Source organism: Geospiza fortis, unplaced genomic scaffold (assembly GCF_000277835.1).
Source record: "Geospiza fortis unplaced genomic scaffold, GeoFor_1.0 scaffold171, whole genome shotgun sequence".
NCBI classification, from domain to species: Eukaryota; Metazoa; Chordata; class Aves; order Passeriformes; family Thraupidae; genus Geospiza; species Geospiza fortis.
In genome coordinates, this window is record NW_005054313.1 from 9,536,964 (window position 1) to 9,546,989 (window position 10,026).

At 40.6% G+C, this 10,026-nt stretch overlaps 1 protein-coding gene across 1 annotated transcript in view; it reads left to right on the top strand.

The window, feature by feature from the left end:
* The first annotated feature begins 3,913 nt into the window (after positions 1 to 3,913).
* The window catches only part of HMG20A (high mobility group 20A), an 18,360-nt gene continuing 12,247 nt past the window's right edge, over positions 3,914 to 10,026 (top strand). Inside the window, exons 1-4 of the mRNA XM_005419700.2 lie at positions 3,914 to 4,003; positions 6,101 to 6,248; positions 7,591 to 7,806; positions 9,963 to 10,026. The exon at positions 9,963 to 10,026 is cut by the window's right edge and continues 69 nt beyond it. Coding sequence (XP_005419757.1) covers positions 3,915 to 4,003; positions 6,101 to 6,248; positions 7,591 to 7,806; positions 9,963 to 10,026 — 517 coding nt within the window. The 5' untranslated portion in view covers position 3,914. The remainder of the gene's footprint in view (positions 4,004 to 6,100; positions 6,249 to 7,590; positions 7,807 to 9,962) is intronic.

Below are 10,026 nucleotides of genomic sequence, written 5' to 3' on the forward strand. Positions count from 1 at the left end.
GACTGCCCAGGCACAGCAGGTGTTGTTTGTGGAAGCAGTGAACGTTTTGGGGGTGCAGTGACTGCTGTGCTCAGGCACTGCAGGAGGCTTCAGGGGGGTGAGCCAGGGGCAGGAGGGGCTGCCTGTGGCCCTGCAGCTGCCTCCTGACACCCAGCAGTGCAGCCAGACTCTGCTGGATAAAATTGTTGGCGCGTTTTAAATGGCATTTTTGCTGTTCCTGATGCTTTGACTGTGGGCAAATTTTCCCCTTCATTTATAGCATGTATAAAAGGCCCTTGAATTTTGTCATGTCCTTACATGTGCTGCCCTATAGGAGTGCTGTGAACAGTGCAGCCACAGTAATGTTGTGGCAAAGTGAGTAATTCTGTGTAGCTCCAGCCATGGATTTGTTCTCACCCTGATTTTAAAGCTACCTGCTTCTGAGTTTTCCTCTCTGCTGTACAAATGTGATTAGAAATTTGATCACACGGTAGCTTTCAGTCTATGCAAAATGTAACTCGGCTACTTTACTACTAGAATAATAATTACATATCATGGCCTACAAAAGGTAATGTGAGAAGAAATTAAGAAAGATTATTTAAACCATATTCTGGTTTTGAATGGTGTTTAATTACCCACTGTTTGATCCTTGATGTGTGTAGTAGCAACTTAAATCTTTATGCTGTAAAAGTTTTGCTGTCATTTCCTGAGTAATTCTGTCAGACCATGTTGGTACACTCTGTACCATTTTGTATAAGTATGATCTCTGTGGCATGCAACCAAAGTGTCCAGCTGAAAAATTTAAAGTGAAAGTTATGAAATACTGTTGTCCACTTTCTGTGTCAGGAAGTCATGATTGCTCAGGGAAGAGAGGGAAAGGAAAAACTAAATTAAGCCACTTTTTTGATCATGTAGGATTTTTTCTAGGCTCATATAGAGGTTTAACTAATGCCGTGTATGTGTTAGTTGAACCTTTGAAATCCTGTCAAATACTGCTGTAAATGAATAAATCTGTCTCTCTATTAACGTGTAGCTGGTTGCTTTCTTGAGCCAACACAGCCAGTAGTGTAGCAGTAGTAAACCCAGAGCTGCTCCAGTTTGAATTAGTTTTAATTGGAGGCGGGACTTCCCTGCATTGACCTGTAGTGCTGGTAGGGTTTAGGGTTTAACTGCAGTTTCAGTTTAGTTTTTGCATTAGGGTAGATGTAGTTAAAAATGAAAATAGGGTATATGTGTGAGCCACTAGGAAACTAAATGTACATTGTTTCTGTTGCCTTGAATTTAGTTAAATGTGTTTCAATAAACTTGGAGCTCTGCAGTGGGGCTGAAATTAAGTGGGTAATGATTTTGGAGCAGAGGTATGGGAGGTTATCCCTGAGAAATGGGACTGAAAGGCTTGTGTAGGTTCTCATCTGCTCTCAGTGAGTTTTAGGGGAGCTGTTTTGTTTTCTTGCTCTCTGGAACTGATTAGAAGCCACTGTAAATGCACTGATGTTACTTTTTCTTTAGGATGTGGGTCTGCGTCCTCTGAAAGAGTTACTGTCTGAAGCATATGGGTTAAATAAAAAAAGTGTATCTTCTCCTGGCTTCCTGTGTTTGTGTTCTGGTTATATGTTGTTAAGGTTGGTGTCCAGCTGCCTCCCTGCAGTTTGAAAGTGAGCTTGGGCCAGATGTGAGCAGACAGATCAGGACCTGGTGAGAAGGTCACAGTGGGTATGATTGCTTAGGCTTCCTTTTTTGAAAATCATAATTTAGGATTTTTGACTGATGAATATTGTGCACTATGAAGCAGAACTTAATTTCCCTCTTAGATGATAACTGCATGAAGCAATTTATGTTGTATGTTTAGAAGCTGTGCTTAAAGAGCTTCCTGGGCAGTGAAGAGCATAATTTTCTAATCAGTTGAATTTTCAGATTTCTTGTTATACATAAAGTCCCAGCCTTTGTGTAGTTTCTTTTCTCTGTGTGTAGATTCTTATCCATGTGTGAGGAAGTATTGTTTGCCTTCTTTAAGGATTTAAATCCTGTTTGTTTCAGCAGAGTATCTCACTACTTTTCCTCACAGCATTATATTATTTGAGTTGTCTTTCTTTTCCTGTCAGAGATGCTGGTATTTGAAAAAAACCCGTAATGTGGAGTTGTGATTCATAGAACTGCAGATGTTGCTTGGAAGGGACATCTGGAGGGAGGTCATCTTAGTCCAGCCTCCCACTCAGAGCAAGACTATTGCCAACATTGCTTTAAGTCAGCTACAGCTTTTAGCATTTAAAATCTGCCAGGACAGACTCCACCTCTCTGGGAACACATCCTGGTGTCCAGCCTCAACCTGCAAAGCCAATAGAGCTGGGGAGAATTTGGTTCTGTCCCCTGTGCCACTTCCCCCCAGTACCTTTAGGCTCCATCAGATTGGGCTCCTGTGCAGGCTGAGCAAGCCCATTTCCCCACCATCCCTTAGGCCAGCTGCTTCAGAGCCCTGAGCATCTCGGGAGCCTCTTGCTGCTCAGTCTCCAGCTGTGCCACAGCTCTAAGGCTGAGCCCCAAAACTGGACCAGTCCCTGGTTTGTAGTGGCAGAGCAGGAATTCAGTTTGTTCACTCCTGCATGAACCTTTCCTGTACACAAGTAAAGGTGTTCCTCTGCTAGAGATCAGTGCCTGTACCACTCAGGAGGAGTCTGCTTAGCTTTAGTTATTTTCCAGATGAAGAGTCAGGACAATGGATCCTTAAGGGTGGTTCTAAGGATCTCAGCAGCTGCAAAAGCAGAAGAGAAAAGGATGAATGTCAGCCATGTTGTACTTGCGATAAAGATCTGCAAAATCTGTAAGATGCAAGAAGCATTTCTACCTCTGTCTGTAGAAAACATCTACCTTTAGAACTGGGGTGGGATGGGGGAAAACACATCAAATATTAAAAACATGGAGCAGGATTTTATTCTCAGATCACTTGGATTTCAGTGCTGGGTGGAAAGCACCAACCCAGGAGACAGCAGTACAGGGACATGGCTCTCCTCAGTCCCTCCAGGCCCAAAGCCCAAGTGTTCTGGACAAAATGGACAGCAGTAATTGAGTGGAGTATCTGCTGCTCATCAAAGGTGATTCTGAAACTGAAGGAACAGGAATTTAAGTAGTATGGCCCTTCAAAATGGCCTGAACTGGCAACTCATAATTGTAGAGTGAGTTTATTAAGCCTTTTTGGTTTTGTTTGTTTTTATTTTCACTAAAATACAACATTTTTGTATTTTAGTAAGGAAGGGGATAAATTAATTAAGTTTTAGATTTCATCTCTCACATTAAATTCCCATGACAGGCCGCAGGGTTACAAATGGAACTCCTTCTAATTTGGGGGTAATTTGTATTTAATGAGAAATACACAGTCCTTAAACCATTTGCTTCAGCAACAGTTCTGTGGGATTGAAGGCAAAATACTCTAAATAGCTGTGTTCCATGCACACATAGATTAATTGTGAAAATCTGGACAAGAAATTATTAGTACAATCTTAATTTGAAACTTCAGGGGGGATTTGGTTTCAGTTTTCTTCTGGGGTCAGCACAAACCTCTGGTGAAGGGTGCACTGTGAGGAATGAGCAGGCAGGTGGACTGGAAGAGCAGGATCTACCTACCTGTGTGCTGAGTATGGTGAATAGGGTTTGTCTTGAGGGATGAAACAGAACTGCAGGGATTTCCAGCAGCACTGTGGCACTGGCACAGAGCTCAGTTAAAATGGAAACTCAGAATTGAAGTGTCATTTATGGTCTTTGTTCTCTGTCCCTAAGCACAGGATCTGTCCTGAAGCCATCAGCTGGGACTGGCCAATTGGTTCATGGGGTAAAAAATCCCTGCTGTGTTATGATGTTTAATTTGAAGGACTGCTGAAGGGAAAGAATGACAAAATTAACTTAACCTTTTTTATCTTTGGGTTTTTTTTTTCCCCAGAGGTATGGAGAACTTGGTAGCTGGGTCCAATCTTCCTCCACTTTTTACAGATGAGGATGGATCTAAGGAAGGTGCTGAAATTAATGTAACTGGGTAAGTAACTCCTTTTTCACCTTCAGCTGGTAGATACTATCTCTGCACTTGTCAGGGAAATAGTTTCAGTGGAAGAGGCATTCTGAGTAATTTGTAAAAATAAGAGAAATAAACCCGACAGAATTCCATTTTGCAACGTTCCCTTGGCCTTGATAGAAGTCACAGGATTGTGTTTAGGAGAAACCAGAACTCTTCTGAACTGATGGAAGTGGTCACAAACTGTTCTTTAGTATCTCTTAGCTTTAAAAAGTAAATCCCTAGAATTTCAGTCTTAAGAAAGTGACATTAAGGGGACAGAGAGGGAGGAAGTATCTGTTGGCTGTAATGGTCTCTGCTAAGTAAATGATTTCAATTAAAGATATCATCAATGTTCATCAGTGATCTCTGAAACTGATGTCTGAAACTGATCACTGACACTGATATCTCATTTTTGTCAGTCTGACTCTGCTTTTAGAAACTGCAGCAATGACCTCTTAAAATCACATTGCCAAGAGATGTTTTCTTTTAAGAATACATGGAATTTTTGCTATGTTTTTATAATTAAAGCTTTTTTTCTATTTTGCCAAGCACTAAACCGTAAAATTCAGACTTTTCAGTCAGGTAAAGCCCTGTAAAAATGAATGTAAACACTTTCACTCTAAATAGGTCTGAATTTGGATTTACTTATCTGGGACTTCAAACTTGTTGGTGCCAAACGAGGTCCATGTTCAAATGAGGCTTGTGTTTAAGAGGTGTTAATATTTTGGCTGAACTTTCATCAGTGTTTGCTGCAAATGGCTGCATCACATGAAGTTTCTCCTGTAAGTGTGGTTTAAAGAACTTCTCTGCTAAGGGGGAATGGAGAGGAAAACTGAAATACTCTTCAAACCCTAACAGTGAATCCAGAGCTGTGTTGTTCCTATTCTTTCTGACACATACCAAATATAATTAACTTAGGGGAGGATGTCTGCTCTGTTCCCTTGGTCCCTCTCTAATTGTCAGTAATGTGAGCTCAATCTGCTGTCTCAAAGTCAGCCATGGATCTCTGCAGCCCTTTTGTCTTTACCAGTAATTATGTCACAATTGCTGATTGTAGTGAGTAATGAAAATATGCTGTTCTCTCTGAAGACAGATATTCCCATGAGCATTCAAATAACAATTCTGTTAATATATATCAATTTTTTATAGCTGTAGTCTACATTAATAGGAACAGTTATTTTGAACATTTAAAATTTGCCATAGTAGCTTTAGAGTGGAATAAATGAGCAAAGGAGACTTGAAGCATATCCTGCTGTTAAAGGAATTTTCATGAATGTAACTGGGTAAGGCCAAGTATTCTTTAGTCTCAAGAAGGGTTTAGAATCTGAGATGAGTCCAAAAATTTTACATTAATTTGCCTACTGAGCATGGGGCTGAGAATGTCCATGGGGTTGTTGCCCCAAAATATGTGTTCAGCACTGTCAGTCTACCTTCAGAAGTATTTCTGTACGTTTGCTCTTCTTTTTTGCCTGCAGCCATCTTGCCCTTTTTTGGAGTAAGGTAGATTGATACAGCTCTTGCAGCAAAATTAAATTATGGCCATTCTGGAGCCTGTTGGGACCTAGTCATAATTGTGTTTAAATACCCATGTGTATGAACAGGAGAGTGTGTGGAATGAAGTTCAAGCCAAGATCATACCCCATCACAGATCTCTACATGTATTTGTGCAGAAATATATTAAATACATCCAGAAAGGTGTATCTTGGTTGATGATTAAACTTTTAATTTCAAATTCCTTATGGTACTTTTGAAGAAGGATAGATTCACGCTGACTTGTTTCTGATGCAAACATTCACTTGCCTGCAAGTTGTTTGTGTGATCTAATGCTTCACTAAAAATGAAACAAAATACTACTTTAAAAATCAAACTGGGTCTGAAAGTCCATGGGAGCTGTGGTAGCTTTAGTGGTTGCTTGGATGGAACAGCCAGTTCTTCAAAAATCACTTCTAAATCCCATTTTTCTTGCTAGTGTGAGAATGAATATATTTGCAACATTTTTACATGTTTTAGAAGATTAGGGAGGAAATGATTTAGGAATGATGATTAAATTTTTTGTTCTCCACTTCTGTGCTTTTTCAGATTAGCTAATTCGGAGAGTTCATTCAGTGGTGGAACTTCACAGCCTGTGAATAACCCAGATTCGGTGGAGGACTTGTCACAGGCTCAGCAGCAGCAAAATGAGTCTTCTAATGCTGCTGAAACCACTGAGCAGAAGCCTGAGGAGGAGGTGAGATGAAATAATAATAACTTTTCAATGAAGCAAAGGCATAGAATTTTGTCATTATATTGTCTTACCTGCTCAGATTTTATCTTTAATAGGATCACAAATTTTTATCCATTTGCCATGTTCGTCTTCTGATTCCCTAATTTCCTCCTGTGTTGCACAGCTGCACACAGATAGCTGGCAGTGCAGAGAGCAGCCCATGGGTCTCAGCTTAGCCAGAGGGGCCCACAAGCTGATGCTGCATTCAGGACTGAATCTTCAACGGCCACAAATTATCTTCTCTCTTGTGAGCCAGCAAAGTGAGACCATTGTAATGTTCTGGTAGTAATTGAGGTCTTTAAAACCATTATGTTTTTACTGCTTTAGACTATACCTTGTGTACCATCCAACACTGATTCTTGGTGACTAAATCATGAAGGACCTGAAGTTGCACTAGGAAGTAGTTTTGGGGTTTTCTGGTTTGGTTTTTTTTTGATAGATGCATCTGATATTCTCCCTTGTAGTTTGTTTTCAGCTGTGAGGTCCTTTTTTAATTGAGTAATAAAATTCCAGGAGGGAAACAAAAAGTAACACGATGGCAGGATCATGTTGATCTGGGGGAAGATTAGAAGTACTGAAAATAGTTGTATGTACATAGCATTAGAAAATAGTGTTGTCCAGAGCTTGCTGTAGAAATAATTTGAAGCCAAGAGGATGAGTGATAATGTTGTTATTCCTGTGAACTCACAAGTGTGCCCCAGACGCATCTTAGAATATTCCTTCCCTCCTTTGGAGTTTGTTTGATGCTCCATTGGAGGTGGTTACTGGGAAAGGCAATCTACTTAGCAGATGAGAGTAGAAAAGCTTGTTTACTGTCTTTACAGCCACATTTTGGGCACATTGTGCCTGAAGGACAAAGATCTGGAAAGTGCAAAATGACTACTTATCTATTATTAACTAGTACACAAAATCTCTCCAAAAAACCTATTGAAATAAATGACTTGCAGGGGAGGGTATGTGAGGGTGAGAATAACTAAAACCAAGCAAACAAGTAATAAAAGAATATTTGCAGTTGCATTAGTTGAGATGATCATGTTGTGGATTATCAGTCCCTGTGATTTTACAGTCAGAAGTTGATGCCAATGTTATTTTGTTGTCCCTGTGGACTGGGAGAAGCTGTAAGCTACTTTTCACAGTGAGACTTGTTTGGCTTTGTTTAGATGACAGTCAGGATATCTCTAAAGTAGGGTTTGAAAGCCGCATCCGTGGAGAGGACTGCAGCCATGTACTCCTGATGAAGTTTTTCATTCCTTCCAGAGGGGGTTATTTTCACTCAGCCTGAATTACCTTCGTTTTCATCTTGCAGCAGCAAAGAACCAAACGAGGAGGCTGGGCCAAGGGGAGGAAGAGGAAGAAACCCCTGCGGGACAGCAATGCCCCCAAGTCGCCCCTGACCGGGTACGTGCGCTTCATGAACGAGCGCAGGGAGCAGCTGCGGGCGAAGCGGCCGGAGGTGCCTTTCCCTGAGATCACCAGGATGCTGGGCAATGAGTGGAGCAAGCTGCCCCCTGAGGAGAAGCGGGTACCACTGCACTTCCTTGTCCTTGCTGCTACATGGGAATGTTGTTTAGTGAGGAAGGTGACACAGGCTGTAGGTTGAAATCGTGTTTAGGAGGATATTTCAAAATGAGGGCCACAGGTTCACATGATGGGTCCTGGCAGGGCTGTGGCATCTCTTCCAGGGGTGACTTGAGAGCTGTGTCCTGTAGGTAATGCAAGAATACATCCAGAATGGGGGCATTGCTCTAATGAGACATCCCACAGTTTGTGTGATCCATCTGGATGTAACTCTGCTGTACCAACTCAGATACATTGAGACTTGTAAGGCCAAAGTCTTGGAATGTGATGTCTCCTAACTGGGAGTTCTGTGGCCTTCTGCACTATCTGACAAGTGAATGAAGCTCAAGGCCATGTTTGGGCTGGTTTTTAGGGCCTTCTGGAGTGAACCTTGTTAATGGGTTAATTACTAATTAATGTATTACTGTCTTACTGTCCACTCCTGATTGCCAGTTCTAGATTACTGAAAAGCAGTTTTTAAATCATAGTGCTACTGGATGCTCTCATATGAATTTAATCTTCATATTTGAACTTTGAAAAATACTTCAAGGGTGTAATGAAAAATGAGATGACACAAAAAACCAAAATTTCCTTTTGTTGCTTTTTACTAAGCTTGTAGAGTACCACTTACAGAGATGATATAAAACGGTGCATAGGCACTGTGATTGAACCATAATGGAAAATATGTGGCAAGGCAAAGCAGTTGATTTGGTAGCAGGGATAGTGAGAATGATGTTGCTTAGAGAAAAGTCAGGATTGCTCTTGTGTAAGGTTGGAAATTTACATCCATGGAGAGGATGTCTTGTGGTGATGAAAATGTCTGCTGCGAGAGAAGGGTACAAGACATCTGCCCCTCTGTCCCCTGCACTTTAACATATTCTTATCATGTCTCAGGAAGATTTTTAACCTGAAAAAGGAAATTGAGTTCAAATCTCTATTCTGTATGCTGCATTTTAAATCCCCAGGGAATCTGTCCTTGAGTAAAGCTGTAAGTTTCTAACTCAGAGCAGGTCAAGGGAAGACTGCTGAGCCCTTTCAGCAACACATTGCTGGAGGTGGAAAAAAAGAATTAATATCTTACAGAGAAATAACATGTCCAAAAGCAGTGCCAACCCAAAAGCATCACCAAATTTGCACCTCAATCCAGAATGTTACTATTGTCACCAGCCAGGTCAAAACTGTGTTCCGAATGTATGGAAATCATACATTAAAAAAAAAACTTAAAACATTAAAACTTACAGGTATTGCCATGATGGCTTACAGAATTCCAGGTGACTGAGATTCACTGATTTAATTCTTACATTCATTGAATTTTAAACTCATTTGGAGAACAAATTGGGAAGGCGACTTTTTTTCTTGAAAGGATCCCATTAGTAAGCCTTGTGACCATTCATTAAATGTTTTTCAGTTCATCAGTTCCCTTAAAGAATTTTCCAGCTAAGCTCATTCTGTCTTGCAGATGTGTGAAATACCTTCAGGCTAATAAAAAAAGGTTTCTGTTAACCAAAATGCAGATGGATTATATAAATTTTAAAAAGTTTTCTATTAACCAAAATGCAGATAGATTATATCAATTAAAACCAGACTCTTTTATCTTTACACTGCTTTTTGCAATAGCCATGGTGTTTTGTTCACCTCTCAGGTGTGCCAAGTTTTTGGTGGTGCTTTTTGTCTGTGGGGCCTGAAAACAAGTGTATATTTGGAACTCTGCTGTTCTGGGTCTGAACCATAAAGCGTCATCTGATCTATCATCTGATAAGATGTTATTGTTTGGCAGCACTTCCTCCTGGCCACAGAACAGGAATTCTGAAGTGTCTGGTCTGTAACATATTGGTAATGTTCAGTTGAGTAGAGTAGCAAGTTACTCCTAGGCCTAGGAAAAAAAAAAAAAAAAAAAAAAAAAAAAAAGAGAATAGTTATTATAAAAAAGAGAGAGAAAATGGGACACCAGAATACAGTAATTTATCCAGAGATCTTATGTCTTTGTACCTCATTGTTTCTTCACTCCTCTCCTGTTTGCATAGGTGAAATGGATCAGCACTTCATTTGACAAGTTGTTTTTCTTCCCTTCCTCCTGAAGGGGAGGGAACTCCCTGAAACCCTGGGACTTTTTTGTTTCAGCGCTACCTGGATGAAGCAGACAGAGACAAGGAGCGCTACATGCGGGAGCTGGAGCAGCATCAGA